At 43.5% G+C, this 22,961-nt stretch overlaps 1 protein-coding gene across 5 annotated transcripts in view; it reads left to right on the top strand.

Moving 5' to 3' along the window:
- LOC146347888 (uncharacterized) overlaps positions 1–22,961 on the top strand; it is a 103,572-nt gene that overhangs the window by 39,452 nt on the left and 41,159 nt on the right. For all 5 annotated transcript variants that reach the window (XM_084851741.1, XM_084851742.1, XM_084851740.1 and 2 more), the window contains exon 3: positions 2,366–2,467. In XM_084851741.1, the coding sequence (XP_084707867.1) occupies positions 2,366–2,467 (102 nt within the window). The remainder of the gene's footprint in view (positions 1–2,365; positions 2,468–22,961) is intronic.

Below are 22,961 nucleotides of genomic sequence, written 5' to 3'. Positions count from 1 at the left end.
CTGGAGACGGTGAGTGGCTGGATGGGGAGGAATAAGCTGAAGCTGAACCCTGACAAGACCGAGGTACTTTTGGTGGGAAACAAGAGGAGGCTGGGGGATGTTGACCTGGTGTTGAATGGGGTACGGCTACCCTTGAAAGACCAGGTCCGCAGCCTGGGGGTCATTTTGGACTCCCAGCTGTCCATGGAGGCTCAGGTGTCAGCTGTGAGCCGGACAGCGCTGTATCAACTCCATCTGATACGGTGGCTGCGCCCCTTCCTTCCCGACCATCTGCTCCCATCGGTAGTACATGCCCTGGTCTCCTCTCGTTTAGACTACTGTAATGCGCTCTACGTGGGGTTACCCTTGAAGACGGTTCGGAAGCTGCAGCTGGTACAGAACGCGGCGGCTCGCCTAATTAAAGGCAGCCACCGGCGAGATCACATCACCCCAGTGCTGAAGGAGTTGCACTGGTTACCAGTTGTTTTTCGGGCCAAATTCAAGGTGTTAGTTTTGACCTTTAAAACCCTATATGGTTCCAGCCCAGCCTATCTTAAGGAGCGCCTCCAGCAACACCAGACAGGCCGCTTAACAAGATCAGCCTCGGATGGCCTTCTCTCTGTCCCATCAGCCAGGACAGCTAGACTGGTGGGGACGACGGAGAGGGCCTTTTCTGTGGTGGCCCCCACTCTGTGGAACTCCCTCCCTAGGGAACTCCGTCATGCCCCCTCTTTAATGAGCTTCCGTTGTGCATTAAAAACGTGGTTGTTCAGGCAGGCATTTGGGGTGGGTTAGGGTATTTTAAAAAAAATTATTGTAGAATTTTATTGTTTTAAATTGTTTTATGGTATGTTGTACATCGCCCAGAGTGGCTGGGTGACCAGCCAGATGGGCGATTAATAAATTTAATAATAAATAAATAAATAAACAAACATGCAAAGCTAGTATACTAAAGCTAGTATACCTCAACTAGTATAGCTGGCTGGGGAATGCTGGGAGTTGTAGAACTTTTTCCTGTCTAAACATGCATAGGATTGCGTCTTTAGGGTGCAGTCCTTTGCATGGTTTGACAGAAAAAAAGTCCTACAACTCCCAGCATTCCTGTAGCTGGCCATGCTTATTGGGGCATGCTGGGAATTGTAGGCATTTTTTTCCCTGTCTAAACATGCATAGGATTTCATTATAAGAAACAGATCTCACAGTGGGCATATTCATATAGAAGCAGGCTTATTACTTCTCTACCTATATGCCCATTAGTGACTAAGGGCACTAGGGACAGTCACTAGGTTTAGCACCCCACCCCATCCCCATGGTGTCTCGTTACTTTTTCCATTCACTCTTGTTCAGGAGAATCCAGTGTTGTACTTGGGTAGTGCTGCAGTAAGGGTAAAAAATCTGTTCTCTGCACTCAGTGGCCCAGTGCTTACTGACAGGGATCCCTCACGGCCACTGTGTTGGTGTTATGGAATAACCCTGCATAGCCTGTGATCCACCAAGCCAAACATAGTCCACTGGTTATGTGTGGCGGCCCATAAGGAGCTCAGTAAGCCCCTTGATTTTGTTTTCTGCTTGGGACTGCAAAAAAGAAGGGGGAGGGCCTGATAAGCACAGAATACATGAGTGGTGGACTGTGGTCTCCTTGGTTGGTCAAGTGTTGCGTAAGCTTGTATAAATGCTACATAGATTTTGACCAGCTCTGGTGTGCCAGTGACAGAAAGGATGTCAAAGGAATCCTACAAATGGGGCAGTTGACATATCCTCTGTTCTGCTGCAGTGAACGGAAGAGGCTCTTTGTGTAGTAGTTATATGTGTAGTAGTCACACATGATTTTTATCACCGATATACTTTTCCCAAACTTGCCTGCATTCAGCTCAACCTGACTGTATGTATCGAAAGAAACACCTTGCTGTAGTAGATGAAGCATAATCTTCCTTAAAGCCAAATGATGCCTGAGATGCAGCTTCCAAGAAGAACCATGGAAGCACTGATACAAGGGAGGAGAAAAGCCCCACGTGTCAGAGCAGGACAGAGGATTTGCTGTTCTCATGGCTGCTAAGCTGTTTTGCTCAGGGTGTTACAGTTTTTCAAGCGTAGCGCAAAGCTGCTTTTGTACATTGCTGCCTGTAAAACGGCTGCTTCTGGGAGCATCTGGAAAAGTGAGCTTACCTGGATATGAAGAAGGAGCTTTTGAGTCTTAATTTCATTAAAACTAACACAATTTTTGTGTTTTATTCTAATGAATCAGAGGCGTTGTCCCCCTCGCCCCCATCCCTATTCAGCAGTTTGTTTTTTTATTGTGAGCTTTTTGGTTGTGTTTTGGACACTTTAAACATATTTGGGGTTGTTTATTAATGAAAAGAAAAATTGTATTGCATTTTTCTTTTAGATCTTTACTTGGTGCATTGGCCTGATGCACAGGTGCCTGGCAAAAGCAATAGAGAGATCAGAGCAGAGACCTGGAGAGCCATGGAGGAACTGTATGAGAAAGGTAGGGAGATTTTGATAGTGGCTGAAATATTTTACAGTTTGCAAAAATGCATGGTATGTTACCATTGGAACAGCATGGCATAGAAGATACATTTGCTTCAGCCCTTTCCCCTACGATATATGCTGGACAATTGGTCCACTTTGAGGTTTCTTTGCATGAAAGAAGATCTTACTTTTCCTGCCATGTTCCCTACAATATCTGAAGAGAGATATTGGGAAACCTCGTTCATATCTGTATCAGCAACTCACCCAGTGAAGAGGGGAGCTGAAATTTGCCCTTTCAGAGCAGACCTGCAGGGGATGAGGGTGATGGGAAAGAGAGGAAACCTCTCATTTTCTGCCCCCATTTCTGAAAAAGAGTAGCATCTTGGATTAGAAAGCACACACTGTGGCTGCTCTTCTCATTAGACCAGTTGCTGACAGGTAATGGCACTGCCGCATCGTGAAGCAAGCTCCAGCCCTTTTCCACAAGTAAATTGCCTGGCGCAGGCTGAAGTCATCCCCACCAACTTCTGCTTGTGAGTATATATCCAGCATGCCTTAGTAATTTTCATGATGCTCAGTGCATTTTGAACTGCACTCACACAAAGAGCCAAATAGGAACTTACTGGGACAGGGAACCAGAAAGAAACTTCCCAGAAACAACTTGGGTGTTTTGCATGTGCCCTTAGAAACACCCGAGTCTCATTGACTTATCAAACTGAGATAAATCCTGACTAATAAAAGACAGCTGAACCAAAGTAGCTGTCTTTCGTGGCACCTAATCCAAGTGCTCTAGTTATCAGGGTTCTGTGTGTCCCATTGCAGGTTCTCTGAGCCTTACTGATACTGTTCAAGGTGGATCCAAATTGGGACCAAAGAGGGCTTGTACTGATGGTGGGGACTTTATCTGTGTAGCAGTTCTGTCATTGTGGTTTTGGACGGGGGCCCTAGTTGACTGTCTCAACAAGGAATTGAAAAGTGTTCTGTTAATTAACTTTCCAAGCATCTCTTTGGGGGAAGTTTTAAATGGAATCTCTTTTATCAAACCCTTGCCATTATTCTCCACCGTTTCCTTCTTCACCTGCGTTAATTTAGCTTGACTGTCCATGCGTACCTAGGCTCAGTAAAACATAATGAATTAAAACTGGATGTTAGGGGCCTCCTTAGTTTATCACCACCATCCAGATCTTTTTTGGTTATTACAGAGTTATTTCCCCTTGGATGCTGACTGCCGCCCGTCCCCCGCCCCCTACCGCCTTGCTATATTATTCAAATTAATGACACATAAATCTCACTCCAATTAAAAAAGCCTCTCTGTCTTTAGTGTTTTGTTATCTGGTCCCATCGGTTCCTTCTCCATCCTACAAATCATCACTTTTCTGTCTTAAGCAGAGCAGAATTTTGAACCTCTGGCCATGTGTTTCTGGAGTGATAGGCAAAATGTTAATAAATGTAATAGTTTAAATGCAGTAGCCCATGAAGAAAAAAATGATTAAATAATTTGCTTGCATGGTTAACCACTAAGTTTTCAGTTGACATTCAGATAATGCTTAATCATCCCATTTGACTTATGACACTGGCCTGGGGTTTCTAGAGCAGCCTTTTAATTAGCATTGTTCCTTTTGAGCATTCACTTCTTTTCCTCATTTGAGAGCTTGTGTAGCACAGTAACTACAGTTGCAATCCTAAACATACTGACAAGGGAATGAGCCCTTGGGACTTGCCTCCAAGTTTAGGATTGCGCTGTAAGTGTGTCAGCTTGGAAGTCCTTGTTTCAGATCTCTCCAGCCACAAACTGACTAGGTGGTCTTAGACAAGCCAATGATCTCTCAGTTCACTTTTCTGCAATATTGGGATAATAGTACTGGCATATTTTACAGGATTATTGTAAGGACTACTAAGGGTATTATATGAATAGCTTTGGACTTTGGGAATGTATTTTAGCAATGCTAAGTTTTATTATTGGTTTGTTCTTAAATTTGTGGCTAAAGATGTTGGTCATCAAATCAAGTATATGTAGAAGTTTTTGACTCCAAAGATTTTGAGTGATAAAATTTGTAGGATGGCGAAGGAGCTGATGGGAGTAGATAACAGGACAGAGAGGCTGTTTTCTCCAGCACAGCTTTTGGTGGTTTATTAACAAAGGGTGCAGTCCTCTGCATGCTTAGACAGAAAAATGTCCTACAACTCCCAGCATTCCCCAGCCAGGGGCATGCTGGGAGTTTTACGACTTTTTTCTGTCTAAACATTCATAGGATTTCACCCAAACAGGTTTAATAAATGCAGTTCTTTGCCTTCTCTCAGCCTTGTAATTTCTGTTCATGATCAAATGCCTTATCTTCCAATGTTCTTTGTCATAAACCCGTGTGTGTGTGTGTGTGTGTGTGTAAAATTTAAGTAACTCGCATTTCTGCATGATGCATAACACTTTGCTTCTGGATGTGCAGTAGAAACAGTTGATTGTGCTGGCCCTGTTGAGTCCTCTGATTCCAATGTGAGAAGGAGAATTGTGGCCATATCCAGAAGACTCACATGACTTGCATTTAAAGGTTCCACTATGTTGTTTCAGCATACCCAAACTCTGCTGTACAGTTTCTAGGACTTCTGTTAAAAGCTAATCTGGTGATGGCTACTAGCTTAGATAGCTTGTTTTTGTTTTTTTTTAGGGATTAAAAAAATTCACAGAGGTTATTAGTCGTAATAACCAACAATGGAAACTATATTTAAAGTCAGTATTCCTAGCATATTCCCAAATGCTAGGGAAGAACAGCAGCAAATGACTATTCCCATCCAAACAGCATGCCCTGTTTGAAAGCTTCCTCAAGGCACCTGTCTGGCCAGTGTTGAAGACAAAGGGCTAGACCAACCTTTCCCAACCATGGGTCCCCAGATGTTGTTGGACTATAACTCTCATCATTCCTGACCATTGATCATATTGGCTGGGGTAACTGGGAATTGCGCTCCAAGAACATATGGGGACCCAAGGTTGGGAAAGGCTTCACTAGACTATATGGATCTTGATGTGATCCAGCAAGGGAGTGTTTTCATCCTTAAGAAGGAGGAAGCTCCAGCTTAAGCTGACCCCCTGCTGGTTCATGCAGCTGACATGGGTCAGTGCTAGCAGTGCACTCCATAAATATTCATTTTATTGAGTGTGTTGGCCCACAAGCCCACAAGCCAACAACGCTTACCCACAATTCCTCTGTAGGTCGCCAGACTACATCATGTGACACTCGGCTCCTGTAGGTCAGCTGATAACCTGCTGAATTGCCTGTACTCCTGTAGGTCAGCTATTCTTATCATGGTATTGTAACTTGGAAAAGCAGTGCTGGGCAGATTTCACGCTTGCGGAACCTACTTTGTTTTTTACATGAATCCCAGGGTCCACAAACAGGAGCCAGGGCAAAAAAGTAGTTCATGGGGCAGACACACCCTTCGAATTCTACAATAGAATTCTGAGCAGTGGAGGCTGGTGGCTGTGATGTCAGTGGGACGGTGAGTCCACTCCGGGCATCAGTCAGAACTCTAAAGTAGGTATCCAAGTTGCAAAGCCCCACTGACAACAGAGGCACCAGCCTCCCCTGCCTTTGAGCACAGGGTCAGTCCAGGAACTTGTTTTTAAGTACCAGAAATGAGCTCACAGTTCCTTCCAATGAAAATCTGCCCCTAATTTTCCCTCGAATTATCTTAATTTCAACTGCTTCATTTATTCATTCATTCATTTATTTTAATAAGTCTTTTTGTTGTTATTATTAACCAAAGAGGAGTCAGAAACTCTTGCCACTATACGGCAAATCACTTGGAGATCTACCAGTAGATCCTAGTCTATTTTCTGTCCACCCATGTTGTAAAGTAAGTTAGTATTATCCCCATGTTACAGATGGGGGTGGGGAAGGGGGCTGACAGTGATGTGCCTAAGGTGAGTAAGGGTGCAATCCTATGCATGTTTAGGCAGAAAAAAGACCTACAACTCTCAGCATGCTCCAGCCAGCCATGCCGGCTGGGGGATGCTGAGAGTTGTAGGACTTTTTTCTGTCTAAACATGCATAGGATTGCACTCTTAATCAGTTAGGGGCCGAGGCAGGGTTTGGACTGAGCTTTTCCAACTTCTCCCTCTTAACCACTTTCCCCTTTTGGTGGATGCAGTTAGGTTATATTGCTCCTGCTGACTGCTTTCAGACAAACGTGGGAGGAAGGTGGCGGAATAGACACTGGATGACTTTTGCACTCTTGGTATTCACCAATATTTATGCATGAAAGAAAAATGACGAGCTTTAAACTCTCACTGATAATATCAGTTGTCCCCAATAAATAATATCATCTTACTCACATTGTGTGCCTTGCTTCCTGGAGCAAACTGCCAATTCTGTTTGCACAAGAGATAAGCAGCTGCTGATTGAAGGGCCCAGTCTGCTCCCATAGTTTTCCCACCTGGCCTGTAGTATGGCACCTTATTCTAAGGACGCCCCTTTATGCCCTTCAGATCTTTTTCCTTTGCCAAGACACACGGAGAAGGGGGGGGGAGTTAAAACAGGGAGAGGCAACCTTTTTGGGTCTGTAGGCACATTTTTCATTTTATCCCCCCAACTTGTGGAAAAGGGGGATTTCCTCTCTCCCTGCCCCCTGCTCCTCCCCTCTGCTCGAGATTTCCTTTCCCTCTCCTGTCTTTTTCTCTTTTCTGCTGCCCGCCTGCTGTTTCTGCCACACACCACTGCTCCCACTGCCCACCCTCTGCCACTGCTTCTTCCGCTCACCCACTGACCCACCTGAACAGCAACAGAGGCTCTGTGAGAATTCGCCCATTACGCCTCTCTGCTGCTCACTTTTGCAAATGGGGGCAAGCAACTGAAGGTGATGAGGAAACCTCTCTGCCAAAGCCTCTGTGGGGGAAGGAACAGACAAGTCCAGAAATTAGGCCAGATGTTGTGGCCATGAGGTCTGCAGTTGAGACCCAGGCAGTGGAGGCTGGTGGCTCCAATTTCAGTGGGGTTGTAAATCCATTCTGGATTTTACTCAGAACCCTAAAGTACCTATCTAAGATGTTGAATGTATTTTGGGGATAGGGCTCAGCACTTTGGATAGCTCCTTTACACTTCTGGCTGGTTCTGACTAAAACCCAGGATGGATTCTTAGCCCCACCGAAATCGGAGCCACCAGCCTCCACTGGACCCATGCTCAAAATGGATATTGCAGATGAAATTAGTTACAAGTAGGTGTTGCAGCAGGTATCACATTGCAGGTAGCAATGCATTCTGAAACAGAGACGCAGTGGCTGATCTCCATTTCTGAAATGTAAAGGCCAGCTCTAACTCAGATCTGCCTCTTTCATTGCGCAAAACACACAGGTACCTGAGTTGGCATTCTGCAGAATTACAGAGAAACATGACAATCCTTATAGTAGCAAAGCCAGAGATTAATTTTAGGTGGTCCACCAGGTTAAAAAAGGTCAATTCAAGCAAAGAAGTATTGCCTAGTAGTTGGAGGGAATAGAACTCTCAATGCAAGTCCCACTAAAGGTGGTAGAAAATCTTTTTTAATTACCAAGCAATCTCCTTAGAAAAAGAAAGTTGCCCGATCTATACCAGGATAGGGGGAAATACCTTCTTGGTTCATAATGGTAGCTTCTATGGCCATTTTTTTAAAGCTCTCACTGTGATTTACTACAGAGCTGTTCAAGAAATTTCTCTTGATTGTCAAAAATAGTATTTTAAGCTTACTTTAAAAAAGAAAACATGCTATGGATTGGTTTAAAGGAAATGGGAAATTCCACAGATGAACAAAATGAAAATGTGACTAGCAGCCCTAAAAGCGAATGTGAATGTTTTCTATAAAAGCTAATTATTTCTAGAAGCATCTGACAACTCAGTCTATTTATAAAAGTTTTTTCCCCTCTTGAGGAAATCAGGAAAGATGATCGTTGATAGCTTTGGAAGTTTTGCCATTTTTAATGTATGCAACATGTTCTATCTTGGGAGTATAACAGTGGCAGGAGGGGGATGGAGTGAAGGGCGGTGACATTTACTCTCTCTCCACTTTGGTGTTCTTGCCATCTTTACACCTAGGAGGCCTTCAGGGACTGCTGAGACATGTGCCTCCCTGGCCCCCTCAACCTGGAAGTATGTCATTGGTGCTTTGTGATAATGCTTAGGGTCGGGCTAGAGTCACAGCCGCTGCTGGAAGCCGTTGCCACCAGTGGGCTGTTGCCAAAGGAAAAACACCAAAGAATATCATCTGAAGCTGGTCCCTTTGTCTTGTGGACGTGGGTGCTGGGTTCTGCTAATTCATTTTGTACATCCTGACTTGTAAGCATCCCTGAGAATCCACGGAAGGATGGGGTAGATCTCCCATAAAGAGGCTTCATTTTCATTTCTCACCCATTCTTGGTTGTGGTAAGGTTTTTATTTCCTTACTTTTAAGGTGTTCGCTTGTAAAAGAGGTCTGTTTAGTTTGAGGTGTCACACAGTTTGGGTGAGAGGGATGGAAGATATTAAATACCCTGATCACCTTTAGGTTAGTAGGCTGGATATGTGTTTGGCTAGTATTTGGGGGAAGGCTCAGGGCTGACAATTGATGCTGAGGGTTAGATGAGCTAGGTAAGGGAAAGGAGGACCAGAAAGTTGATAGCTGAATCCCCTGCCAGCTTCCCATCCATCCTGCAGCTCTGAATGTTTAATGCCAGGTTGGTCTGTAATAAAACATCCTCAATCAAGGCCTAGATGTCGTTTAGATTAGATTATTGTAATGTATACTACATGCGGCTGCTCTTGAAGATGATCTGAAAAATGGTTGAGAATGATGCTACCAGACTGTCGACAGGTGTAAGCTAACATGGTTATATTATCCATATTTTACAATAACTCCATTGGCTTTCTGGTTGTTTCTGGGCCTTCACAAGGTGCTGGTTTGGACTTTCATATCCCTAAACTGTTTGTGACCTTAATATCTTCTTCCTTATTATCTACCCATCCATCCACTCACCCAAGATTTTGTGAAGCCCTGCTTCACCGGGTGCCATCTTTTGGAGATACTAGATTGTCATCAAGTAGGAGCAAAGTTTTTTCTGTGCAACCTCAGAGTTATGGAACGTCCTCACCAGGAGTCCCATTTCTCTACCTCACTTTTCAGAAACGGGAAAAGTTTTTAATCCAGCTGAGCACTTGGCTCTTAAATTGCTGGCTGGGTTGTGGTGCAGCTCCAGCACTGCAGTGGGCCTTGTAGTTCATAGCCAGAATCTGATCAGAAGTGGTCCGGAAGGTTTTGGGCCTATTCAGCCTGTGGGATGTCAGAATCAGTGTGAGCTTATCTCTGTCAGGAAAGCAAGTGGGAATTAAATGACTCCCATCCACCTGCTAGCTTCGACCTTGGCAGGGAAGGAGGCTGGCAGCTTCTCTGTGAGAACCTAACAGGAGTGGTGGGGCGTTTTCAGAGGCATCACACAGGTTGAAGTGTCAACTCAGGAGGGCAGAATGGAGATACCCTATTTGGGCAGGGGCTTTGTTGATGGGCTAAATCCCTTGTCAGTTAGTTATTCAGGAGGAGGGTTATCAGAGCCGCACCTTCGCTTTTAAGCAGATGCCCAGGCTGGGAGCCTGCTAGGAACATTCTAATCTTTACTGCCCCAAATCCCCTCTTTTTGGAGTTACTACTGTCTGAGCCTCTTGAGGCACTCTTCACATGGGCTCTCCATCCAATTTGGATTCTTGTCTCTTTGAACTTTGTATTGTTAAGAACCTGCCATGAAAAGTACTGCTGTACTTTTCATAGACTTTGAATTATTGTTTGTTATGGATTTGGACCCATGTATGTGGAGATACCAAAGTGGAAGCTATTACCACTGAAATCTCTGCATATGTGGGATTACTCTGGATTTACTCTTGAACCTGTTTTGACTCTTAGATTTGATAGGCCTTGACCCATGTAGCGTGGAGGCTCCAACGAGATTTCGAGGTTGGACTAATTCTTTGCTTGTGTGGTTTTGGTTAGGTCTTTTTCTAGAACCCTTGTCTTGGATTGCCTGGGATGGATTACACCAGGAATCTTTCAAGCCCCTTGCCCTGTATTCTGAGCCATAGAGATTGCAACAGGGAAAGCAAGTTGTATGGATCTCTGACACCCTTATAGTTATTAGCTTTGGATTGTTTTGAAATTACTTGTGGAGCTGATAGCTAATTGCCACCAGCGATATGATTTCTGAAGAGTTTAACTTTTATCCTGGGATTAGCTACAATAAAAGAGTCCCACTGATTTGGGGTGTCCTGTGTCAGAATGCCAGAGTGTGTGCTTCAAGGATCGGGCCCATGACAGGCGGCTGCTGCTTATTCTTACTTGTCCTTGAATGCTTCTTTAGCTTTTAGCTTTTTATGATGTTTTAATTGATTTACCTTATTTATACTGACCTTTTTGAGAACACTTCTGTAGAAAAGCAGTATATAAATTTTGTTGGATAAATAAGTTGTTGACTCTAATAAGAAGAGAGCAGCCCTGTGAACTAACCTCAGGGTCTGAGTGGGTTTAGACTTTAGAAATCTAGATCTATTATAGACTTAGCCCATTGGAGAATGTCTTTGTCCCATGTGCTGCATTACAATCTCAGCAACTGACCAATGGTGCTCTCTTAATAACAACATCTATGTATCATGTTCAGACCACAGTGTCATAAAGGGAGACATTCTTGAAGCTTGCACCTGTGTTATAGAATCCCCTTCTCCTGGTAGACCTGCCAAATTCCAAGCTGGAGCACTGTTCAGCAGAATTGTTAAGCCTGGATGTGTGGCCTGGCCTGTGGGGCTTGGGGTTAAGCTGGTTGAATCACAGGGGCTCTACACATAATAGCACTCAGTAGAATCTAAGACACTGATGCATAGGTTGTACCCATGAGATTCATTCCTCCCCCATGATTTTGGATACACAAATGTTACCGGTGAGAGCTTAGAACTTGCGATGGGGAAGTAGAGATGGGATAATAATTGAAAGCAGGAGTTCTCAGTATGCCTGCACAAATGAGAACATAGCCATCCTTCCAGCTTGCCCAGATTCAAATTGGGGTTCTCACCCTCCCTCTACAAATGTTGTGAGCAGAGATTGTGAGGCTTGCCAGCCCCATGATCTTGTCTACAATTCACAGCTCTTCACATCCCAGGAGAGCTTCCTGCCCCACTCTCCTGCTGCTACCACGTCACTCTCTCCCTTCCCCAAGCTAAGGATTTTTTCCCCCCTTGGAGGAAGGGGCAGAACTGGCATGGAAGGCTGGGGAGGAATTAGGCTGTTTGAGTGTTCAGATCAAACATCAGAATATTGGAGCAGCCCAATTGAATTTTTGGCCAAGCAAGTGGATGTTCGCCCGTCCCTATGAGGATGCAGTTCCATTGCCACGCAGCTAATGTCTGAATGGGGCCTACATTGCTGGTACTATTGTTTTTCAGTAGCAGTAGAGTTTAATATAGGTGAAAGCATCCTCCTGTGGTTCACGGTGGTTTGTGAGGGATATCCGGTTTGCACCACACCCCGTTTGATCAGATAATAGTGATGGTGTCTTTTTCAGAAAATAAAATCAAGTAACACATTGGCGATCATTTTAATTATAAAGATTTGCAAAACAGTTTTTAAAAAATAGAAAACAACGTGAAGCCAAGCCTATTAGTAAAAGAGGGTATGGGCAGGTTATTTACTTATTTAAAAGATATTATCCCACTTTTCAATGTGAGTTTCCAAAGAGGTATCTTTTATAGAAAAAAAATGAGTTTTGTATAGTGCAACTGTTGTAGTGCAAAACATCTGGGGGGTTGCTTGCCCCTGCAGTAGTTAAGTCTGGAGGTAATTAAAGCATAAATGACCATAGCCAGGTCTTACTTTTCTAGGAAAGGGCACAACTGGTCTGCCAGCTGAAACTGCTAAAAGTGCCCTCATCACAGAAACGTTCTCCCTTGTCACTGCTGCCACATGAACCTCTGAAAGCACTGCTAGATAAAGGAGCACCCCAAGCTGAACTCTCAGTTCTTCAGGGCGCAACCCTGTTCAAAATAAGCCATGCATTTGTTCCTGCAACAGACAGTCCACTAACCAACAGTGCTTCCATCTTATCTGGATTAAGATTCAGTTTGTTTTCGCCCATGCAGCCCCTATTTCCTTTCTTTGCTAGGCCTCAAGAGACTCTGGGTTGCTCTACTGAAACTTTTCTTGCATTGTGCACTGCCCTGCAAATTAGAATTTGTAGCTTTTTTTTCCTCTCAGAGATGTGCCTTTAACGTGTGCATGTTAGACAGAAATTGAACCAGTGCTTTTTTATTCCCATCTCAGAAAAGGCTACACGTATTGAATGTGTGCATCATTCAGTTTGACACAGAGAATCTGTTATGAAAAAGCAAAACAAAACAGTGACAACTTGTACATTCAGAGTGTGTGTGTTTTCCCCTGTAATGGCCTAAGGAAATTGTTATGAGCGAATACTGTTATCCATATAACATTGCTCAAAAGTTCTAAAAATTGTTTTGATGTCTGAACTTAGTATAGCTAATGTACCAGAAGGCTTAAAAGCCTTGATAAACGCCCATGGCAGTGTTTAAGAAAGATAAGGCATGCTATTGTAATCAAACAAAGCTTTGGTGCTGAGGCCATTTATTTATGAATCTTTGCAGTAAAGGATCAGCATGTCCATCTTATTCTTGTAGACCTTTTTCTCTTTTTGATCTTTGCACAGAATTTGTTTTGAAGCTCTTTCTGGCAAGAAAATGCAGTGCAGCAGCAGTATTCAAAGTCTTCAGCAGAATAGGCAGCCACAGTAGGTGATAAGGGTAGGCATTTGCTGGAGCCTTGACAAGTCCCCAACTGTGAGCTGCCTTTCTTACTTGTCATGGAGCACCCAAGCATTGCTTATCTAACACATCTGTTGGCTTAAATGATTTGTCCCCCATCTGGGCACTCATGTTACCTGGCCAAATTTGTTTCCCCACGAGTTTGGGATTAGAAATACAATTCTTTCTCGATTCAGTTTCACAAATTTCTATAACTTTCACTTTTGTACACTTACTGGTCGCATATTCCTGTCTGTGTATGAGAGAAACAGAGGTTAGGGCCAGGTTACAAGATATGCAGACCCTTTGCTGAGTTTGTATATTTCTAAGTGGAGTCTGGCATCAGAATTTGCTCCCCTTTTGCTATAAAATAAGACTTTCGCTCCTTCCCCTACTGATTTGTGGTAGAAATTCACACATCTACCAGAATAAGTTGTAAATTTGATTTGAGCAACTAACTAACTTTATTCTAGCTTGTACTGTGGTATTTGCACAGGAAGTCTCCCTGAAGCAAGAAGCAAAGCCATCTCGTTTTCTTTCCTCCCTTCAGAGGCCTCATTCGGCCAGGCTTTCCTATGCAACTGTATAGTCATCATACCGTCTGTTAATCTTACCTTGCCAAAGCTGCAGTCCTGTGCATATGTATGTGGGAGTAAGCTCCATTTAGCTCACTGGGACTTATTTCCAGCGAGTAAACATGCACAGGATGGGGCTGTTTTGCAGGGATTAGGAACTGAATGGCAGTCATAAAGCAACACCATGCACCTATACTGGTGTGGTCTTATGTCATCCATTGACTCTAAGGACATTGGATAGTTTGTTGGTCAGACTTGATCAAGTGTTAAGTCCCAGTTAGTACATTGAGTCCCAGTTAGTGTTGAGTCCCAGTTAGTTAACTAACTGGTTAATACGTAACTGCGTACTAACTTCTCTGGTTGTTCTCATTTAGACACTACTGAAGTCTTCACTCTTAAATGTTGCAAAGGACAAAAATGGACCCTTTATTGTAGTACCATTCGGTGGAATCTTTGCAGTGAAGACTGAACTGTTCTGTCAATTTCAGTTTAGTGGCTGGTTTCATTCCTGTGCTTTCTCCCTCCCCCCATCACTGTTGCTCGGAGATTATGCTTTGGGGAGCTTACCAATGAAACCAGTTTCTTTCACAGTATTCCTACCTTCTTGGTGGTCCACTCTGGTAAAGTGGATGCTGCTTGGAAGTGACGGTCTCTGATATAAGGAAGCACTGGTTTAGAGTGGGGATACAATGAATTGCCATTGGAGTCTATGTAGGCATAAAATTAGAAAAATGGAGATAAGTGCAAGAACAGACGGTAAATACCATTAATTGTGCATTATAATGGCAGATATTTTATTGCTTAAGCCCATTTACTTTTTCAGCTTGTTAAAACATGGGATCAGACTTGGCTCAACCAACTTATTTATTTATTGCACTTTTATCTGACCCCTCCTCCAGAGAGCACAGGGCGACATGTAAGTTTCACATCCAGACCCACCTCCTTCATTTGGTGGCGGTGTTCTTAAGATCTTTGGGAGAGGCCCTTCTTTCGAGACTGCCATTTGGTGGCAACGTGAAGGTGGGCCTTCTCAGTGGCTTTTCCCAGGCTGTGGAACTCCCTGCCAAGGGAGACTAGGTTCCCTCCCTCTGTGTTGTCCTTCTGTAGCAGGCAAAGATTGCTTTATCCAAGTGAGGCTTTAGTGTGTAAGCGGCTCTGTTGAGCTGGATGCTGTTTTTACTTTGTTGTTGTTGTTGTTGTTGTTGTGTTTTTAATTGTGTTTTCATGTATTTGCTAACTGTTGTTTTTATTGGTGATTGAAAGCCACCTTGAGTGCCATTTTTGGTTGAAAGGCGAGGTACAAATCAAATAAATAAATACATCCTCACAGCAACCTTGTGAGGTAATTTAGGTCGAGAGAGAGAGTGACTTGCTCAAGACCTGCCAGTGAGCTTTATGAGTCAATGTGGTTTTGAATATTGGGTCCAGATGTTAATTGAGTAAATGCTATACCACTTTTCCATCTCAACCAATTCTGAGGTTGACTTGACTGCTTTAGCAAAAGTCCATCTACTAGACTACAACCCCAAAGATTGTAGTGTGTCCCCTTAATAGCTGTGCAACTGCATAGGAGACCTGCAGTTGTGACTTCTCCTGCCCTCCTCCCCCTAGGCCAATTATATATGCCCCTTCCCTGGCTTTCTCAGGCAAACAGAACTCTCATGTTGCCCCATAGCAGATGGGGGTGGGGCATGGGGGATGGGATGGGGGAAAGACCAAGGTGGAAGAAAATATGGCTGCATACCCTTTGTAGGGATGTCGGAGAAATCTGCAATGGATTCAGGTTTAGATTTCTATGAATCCCACCTGTGGCTTCTGCGGCGGATCGGCTTTTTCTGAGTCATACAGATTCTGCAGCCTTGTGGACCAGCTTTTCATGGGGGGGGGGGGAAGATTAGCTGTAATTTGCATTGGCACTAATGCGAAATAGTTAATGTGCATTAGCGCTAATTCACATTATCTAATGCACATTTGCACATTAGCACATTAGCACTGATGTGAATTAGTGCAAGTAGAATGAAATTCTGGTTAAACAATTCCAATTCTGTCAGTGAGCGGATGATGGAATGAAAGACACCTGACAATCCACGAAAGAGATGGAACAGGTTTAACAAATTCCATACATTCCTAACCCTTTTAGCTGTGGGACTTTTTAAATAGTTAGAAGAACTTTCTGGGTCATGCCCCAGGAACCCAATCTGTCATAGTTGCAATAGTAAGAGTTGCCATGGGCTGTTCCCCTAAAAGTCCCTGTTTTGAGATGTGAAACAAGCAATACCATCTGTGTGTTTTCTGATGCCAAAATAATTTCCAACTTCCTCTTTTGGCAGAGAAAGGAGCTGCTTGGGTATTTTGAAAAATGGAAGGAATGCAGCCATCAAATTGCTCTATTATTCCTGCACGATTAACAATTTTAGAAATCCACCCAACAGTATTGAACACTAAGAATGAATAAAATGTTCACATTGTGCTGTACAGTCAAACAGGACAGAGTACTAGTATGCTGATAAACCATCAGTAATATAGTGACCCACACACCCCACTTCCCTGAGTGGTGAGAAGCTCCAAATGCAGTGCTATTGTGTTTACTTTCCCTTGGATGAGAGAGAACTGGAGACTTGTGGTGTCTTTGTGATATTACTTTATTTACAACAGGGGTGGGAAATCTTTTTCAGACAGAGGCCCACATTCCCTCATAGCTAATGTTTGGGGGTTGCATGCCATTGGTGGACTGGGCCACCCTACACTCTTTCTCAATCTCACATTCTCTCTCTTTCTCTCTCTCTCTCTCACACACACACACACACACACACACACGTATACGTATGCACACAGAAACACATCTACTCACGCACACACCTAAGAATAGCTGTGCTGGATTAGACCAAAGGACTGTCTACTCCAACGATCAGTTCCCACAGTGGCCAACCAGATGCCTATGGGAAGCCCATAGCAGGACATAAGAACATAAGAAGAGCCATGCTGGATCAGACCCAGGGTCCATATAGTCCAGCATTCTGTTCACAAGCGGCTAACTAGCTGCCTGTGAGAAACCCCAAGTAGGTCATGAGTGCAACAGCACCTTCCCACTTCTGCAATAGCCCCAGGAGTGCAATAGCCCCCTGCTTGTGTTCCCCAGCAACTGGTATACAGAGGCATACTGGCTCTAATATTGGAGGGAATATATAGCTATCATGACTAGTAGTCACCCTTATTCTCCATGAAAACACACACACACACACCCATTTGTTCATATCCACTCTCCCCCCCCCCCAAATTTCCTTCCTCTGTAGCCAATACAGGAGTAGGGTCAAAGCTCCCTGCTTCGCTAGCCTGGCTCTGTTAACTATGAACTCCCCAAACTAGGATCTCCTCCAAACATATGCCAACGTTTTGTTCCAGTTTTATGCTATTTTGTGCCACAAATCCCAGGTTTTGTGCCGCCACCCACAACTGTATACTGCTGCATCAAATGCAGATTCGTAGTTAACACATCAAAAAACCAACATTGTCATATCACTGCCAAACCTGTGCCAAAGTTTTGTGCTAGTTTGTGCTGTTTTGTGCCACAGAATCTGAGATTTGTGCCGGCACCAACATCGCGAAAATCACATATGCTTAAGTAAGGCCTGCCGCATGCAAACATTTCCTCATTCGCATATCAGCTACAAACTTATTGCAAAGTTTTGTGCTAGTTTTGTGCCACAAATCTTGAGTTTTGTACCACCACTTGAAGTGTGAAAATGACATACCCTAAGATGTGGCCTGGTGAATGATAAAAAATGCACATGCTCATATCAACGCCAAACCCATGCCAAAGTTTTGTGCCAAGTTTTGTCCCATTGCTGAAAGCATGAAATGACATACCCTTAGGTGTGGCATAGTGAATGATAAAGAATACACATTCCCATATCTCCTCTGAACCTATGCCAACATTTTATGCTGGTTTTGTGCTGTTTTGTGCCACAAATCCCAAGTTTTGTGCCCACGCCAAAAGTGTGAAAATGACATACCACTATGGGGGGGGGGGAGTAATGGCTGAAAAATCCACATTGGCACATCTCCTCCAAACATATGCCAAAGTTTTGTTCTAGTTTTGTGCCAATCTTTGCCATAAATCCAGAGTTTTGTGCCAACACCAAAAGTGTGAGAATAACATACGCTAGGTGTGGCATTGTCTGTATGTTTCCAACCCTGATTCAAGGTGCTGGTTTTAACCCATAAAGCCTTACATGGCTCAGGACCGCAATACCTGATGGAGCGCAATACCTGATGGAGGTTTGGAGGAGATCCTAGTTTGCAGGGTTCGTAGTTAACAGAGCCCACTAGCCTGATTGGCAAAGCAGAGCGCTGTGTCTGTGCTTTGCCAGCCCAATCAGCTTCTGTACTGGCTGTGGAAGAAGTGGTTTATCTGCAGCCAGTACGAAAGCTGATTGGGCTGGCAAAGCATGGACAGAGCGCTTTGCTTCACTATCCTAATCAACAATATCAGGCTGGCAAAGCAGAGTGCTCTATCCCTGCTTCACCAACTTGATTGGCTTCCTTGCTGGCCACAGAGAAAGGGCAGGTGAGGGGCATGGCCTGCAAAGAGTCTAGAAGGCTGGACTGGGAGGTTTGATGAGCCGCATTCAGTCCACAGCTTGGAGGTTCACCACCTCTGATTTACAAGCATACTAGCAGAGCATGAAGAGGCATTGGATTTGGTTTTGGAAGAACGGCCAGTCAGGTGTGAACTTACAGCACATCCTATATGCTGTCAGAGTGTATAAAGACATGTGTAGCCTAGTATAACGGACAGTTTTTAGTTAGTCAAGTAGGCCTCTCACGCAAGGTGATTTACAGCTTCACATGCAAATGACCTTGCATACTGCTTGGCCTCTGCCAAGTTACCTCATTCCTCCAAGATAAGGATGTTTTGCTTTGTCTCACTGAAGAGCTGAGAAAGTTTCCCTGTCATGCTGGGATGTTGAGGCCCCTTTCTCTTAGGAAGGGGTGACTTCTCTTCCTGCCTGGATGCTTTGAGCACCTTCTGGAAGGTGGGAGAGAGGTATGTAAGCTGGTGCTAAGAGACGACCAATATGGTCACGCTCCAAGGGGAAATGTGCACAGCCAGTTTGGAGGAATTCAGTAGTCCATGGGGTGACGCCTCTGTGTGCTGTGGGGACTTGGGCACACAGCCAGCTGTGATGAAGTCCTGCTTTGGTTGGCTGAAAGGACATGTGACCTATCTTTGCATTTCTTTCTGCATCCCTTTATGACCTGCCAATCAATAAACTTAATCTGATGCATCTGTGACTTTGTTTCATTTTGGCAACCCTCAAATCTGCTTTGACTCAGACCTAAGTAAATCTGGATCCCAGAATCAATACACACGCATGTTTCCATCTGCCATTTTCCCTATCCATTTCACCTTGGTGTTTCTTCATGTGATCCCATATGGATATATAGGAGGGGTGATGTGGGGAAAAATAAGCTGTGGGTTGCATGTGTAAACCATTCCTAAGCCACACTGACCAATGCAGATGCCATGTGGCTTGTGTCTGTGGAGGTTTGAACAGTTGTTTTCTTGTCATGATGGGCCATCCCAAGACCAAGCTTGGGAAACCCTGCTTGAAACCAATGAAATGAATGAGACAGTAACAGCATTCTTTTATAGGAAGACATAAGTATTATCTTTGCTTGAGGAACCTGAAATGAAAGTGATCAAAATTGTCTACTTTGGGAATTAGCCTGAGATTTTATGGCAGGAGAATGATCTACCAGCAGTCCACATGTTAAAATGCAACTTTACTGCCTCTATCTTGTTCATATGGTTTTTGTTACAAGACTCTTGTAAACCCTTTCATTCTTCAAGGCAATATGATTTAGTGGGAAAGATTTTTAATACAAAGAGGAACATCTTTCCTCATTCCCTTCCATGTTACAATTGGAAATAAGGTTTGTTCTAGGTTTGTTTTGGAATATTGATTTAATAGTGGGTGTACTATGGTGAATTTATTTCCTTCTTTCTCCTCCTCCTCCTCCTCCTCCTCCTGCCAAAGGCCTACGCACTGGGAGCTTGACCTCTCCTAGCATATTAAATGCAAATTATGCAAAATGCTGTGGTGTGGATCATAACCCAGTTAACATGGCACATATTAAACACATGATAGTTAGTCTAAATGAAAGCTGTGGAGCAGCTTGGTGCTCAAGATTAACACATTCATGGTTGGATGCTTTGGGGAAGCAAAGACTTAGGAAATATCCATATTTGCCTCCACGTGTTCTGTACAGAGTTCTCTTTGAACCTACCCCTCATCTAAAAACATGGTAGCTTGGCTCTTTGTGCTGCTGGATTGAAGCAGAATTAACTTCCAGTTTAGATGGAACCTCCTTTGGATAGGAATCTGTAAAGCATGATGTACACTGGTGGCACTATAGAAATAACAGTAAATAGTAATAGTGAGAACATGACAATATAAAACCCACATCAAAAAATTTCATTAGCTGTTTCTACAAAAACATTGTGTGCTCATCTTAGGTGTTGGAGTGGGCATGCAATTTTGTCTAAGGTATCTCTGTTAAAGGGAAATGTTTGAACCTTAGTGAACGTCCAATATTAACATGGGTTCCTTAAGGAGGAAAAAAGGCGGGATATAAATGTAACAAACAAACAAACAAGTGTTTATTATCAATCCGAGACCAAATTTGTGAATTTCTAAAAACTCAAAGACATACCAGCGAGCGTTGACAGTCATCTAAATGAGATTGTGTTTTTGATTGCTCTTAAGAGACTGTGACAGGACAAAGGAAAGGAGCCAGCCCAAGACTAACAGTACTTTACAGGTAAAGACCGGGCTGCTTCCAGACGGAGGGCTCCCAGCCCTACCAATCAAGACATTGCGCAGCCATTCTGCCTTTTCATTCTTAAAGGATTTTTTGCGGAAAGAAAAAGATGGAAGATGTGGTGGCAAATCACAGGAGGGTTGCAAGTTGAAGCTGACATTGTCTGGACCTTCATTCTATGAATGAGGCAGGGCAACAGCATGACAAAAACCTCATCTGGAAGCACCACACTGGGACGTTAGTGTGTGCCAGCAATGCTCCCAGAACACTAAGGTATCACAAGCTCAGCATCCTCTCTGGAGAAATGGTGAAAACAAGAACAACACAAGTTAAAGTGGAAAAAGAGCATGTGGGGAGGATTATTAGCATACTAATGACTTGGCATGCAGCCGCTCAATGCGTGCAATCACTGTTGATTTGTCTTGTCACAGGAATCCTACATTAATCGAACAGCTAGAGAGATGGAACTCCTTGTCCACCTCGAACAGCTGCGTTGTCAAGCCCAGCAGGCTTGCATAATTCCCATTAATGCTAATAGGATTTAGGGATGCATAAGGGAGTGAAAACTTACCTTGATCCAGGATTTAAATATAAATTTGTATTAACATAAACAAAGCATTTGCACTTCAGATATGTCACTCACTATATATTTAGCATACTAGAGAGGAGCAGCAACATAGCAATTTTTATATCCAAGTTACACTCATTCACACACACAGGCAGTAATATATATGGCATTCAGATGATTCAAATTGCTACTCAGCCACTGATGCTCACTGGGCAACCTTGGGCCAATCACCTTCTCATAGCCTCACAGAGTTGTTGGGAGGATAAAATGAAGGGTGGGAGGAGAAACCATGCACGCCAGCTTGTGCTTCTTGGAGGAAAGGCAAGATATAATAAAATGAACAAATAAAGGCAAGACAAATATGGTGAATGTCAGCATTCAGTGGTATATGCCTCTGTTGTTAGATGTATGCTGGTGAACTCTGACATTCTGGGTGGACACAGTCAACACCTCAAATGTATAAGCTTAGTATACATAGGGGCTTAGAGGCTGACTTGTGATCCAAAAAAGTTCCCTATTTAATCTTGCCACTGTCATGAATTCACTGAAAGGAATCACAGTTCTCTCAGCCTCAAAATGGATATAGATAGCTTTTTCATACAATGAAATTGTTGACAGTATCTTTCAGGATTGGAATCCAACCTGGTTTCCAGTATTATAAAACTGGTAATACCCAACTGCTGTCTTCCACTGTTAGCTGCCTCTTTCTTCTTTGAGGAAGCCATATACTCTGGCTGTCAAGGGACCAGCTACACCCTGATCTGTGTATGGAAGGGAGACCAGGCCAAATTGAGCGCCCCACTCCTGTTTACCCTTCCCTTCCCTTCCAATGACCTTTCTGCTGCTACTAAGTGGAATTCATTATTTTCCTTGGTTGCCTCCATCAAACAGCCTTAAAACCCTCTGGTTCTCTTGTAAATACTTTTAGGTTGTGTGGTTTGGCTTTTAGGCATGGGGTGGGTAACCCAACAAGAAAAGAGACCACACCATTTAAACAACAACATTTTCAAAGTTTATTAGGGAAAAGGTTTTAACATTTGAATGGTTACCACACACAAACAATTCAGGTAGGAACATAACCAGGGTTTAATGCATCCAGCTAACCCTAACTAAACTGTCCCTATTTTATCCAAGTTCTTCCCAGCAATATCTTGCTATCAAGAATTCTCAGCTTTTCCAAACAATGTTCTTGGTCTTTTTTTTCCTCCTTCCAGCCTCTTAACCTTCTTTTTCAATTCTAAAAATCTCTTTTTGGACTCAGGAGGGCTAACCTTTGCCCTAAATTCCTTCCTCTGAGTTCTTTGCACACATTTCTGCAAAGCCTCTGGATTTTGTGAAACTGAAACCAACCTTTCTCTCAAAACAGATACTTCCCCCCTACCAAAGAGCTGAGCAAGGCTCCTTACCTCTCTAACTATCTGCTAACCCTTGTTCTCTTCCTTGATCTCCAGACATAGTGGCACCAAACCTAGTAAAACATTGACTGAACTTTTTAACTTTTTGAGTTTAGCAAATGCAGCAATGAAATTAACCCCACAATACCCAAACCAAAGTATAGGCACAATTAGGAAACAGTTGTATTCCTTCACAGGGGTCCTTTAAAGCTTGAAAAAAAACTGTGAGGGTTGCATCCAATGGGTTGTATCCAATGTTAGTCTGACAAGTCTCATTCATTTCAGTGGGTCTTTTCCAGCTCAGGCTGACATCAGATACAACCTTGAATGTGCAACCAGAGGTAACACTTTTAAATTAAAT

Source organism: Heloderma suspectum, chromosome 4 (genome assembly GCF_057233095.1).
Source record: "Heloderma suspectum isolate Gila_16-S chromosome 4, 16-S_ref, whole genome shotgun sequence".
Lineage (NCBI taxonomy): Eukaryota > Metazoa > Chordata > Lepidosauria > Squamata > Helodermatidae > Heloderma > Heloderma suspectum.
This window is presented reverse-complemented; position numbering and strand designations above follow the sequence as displayed.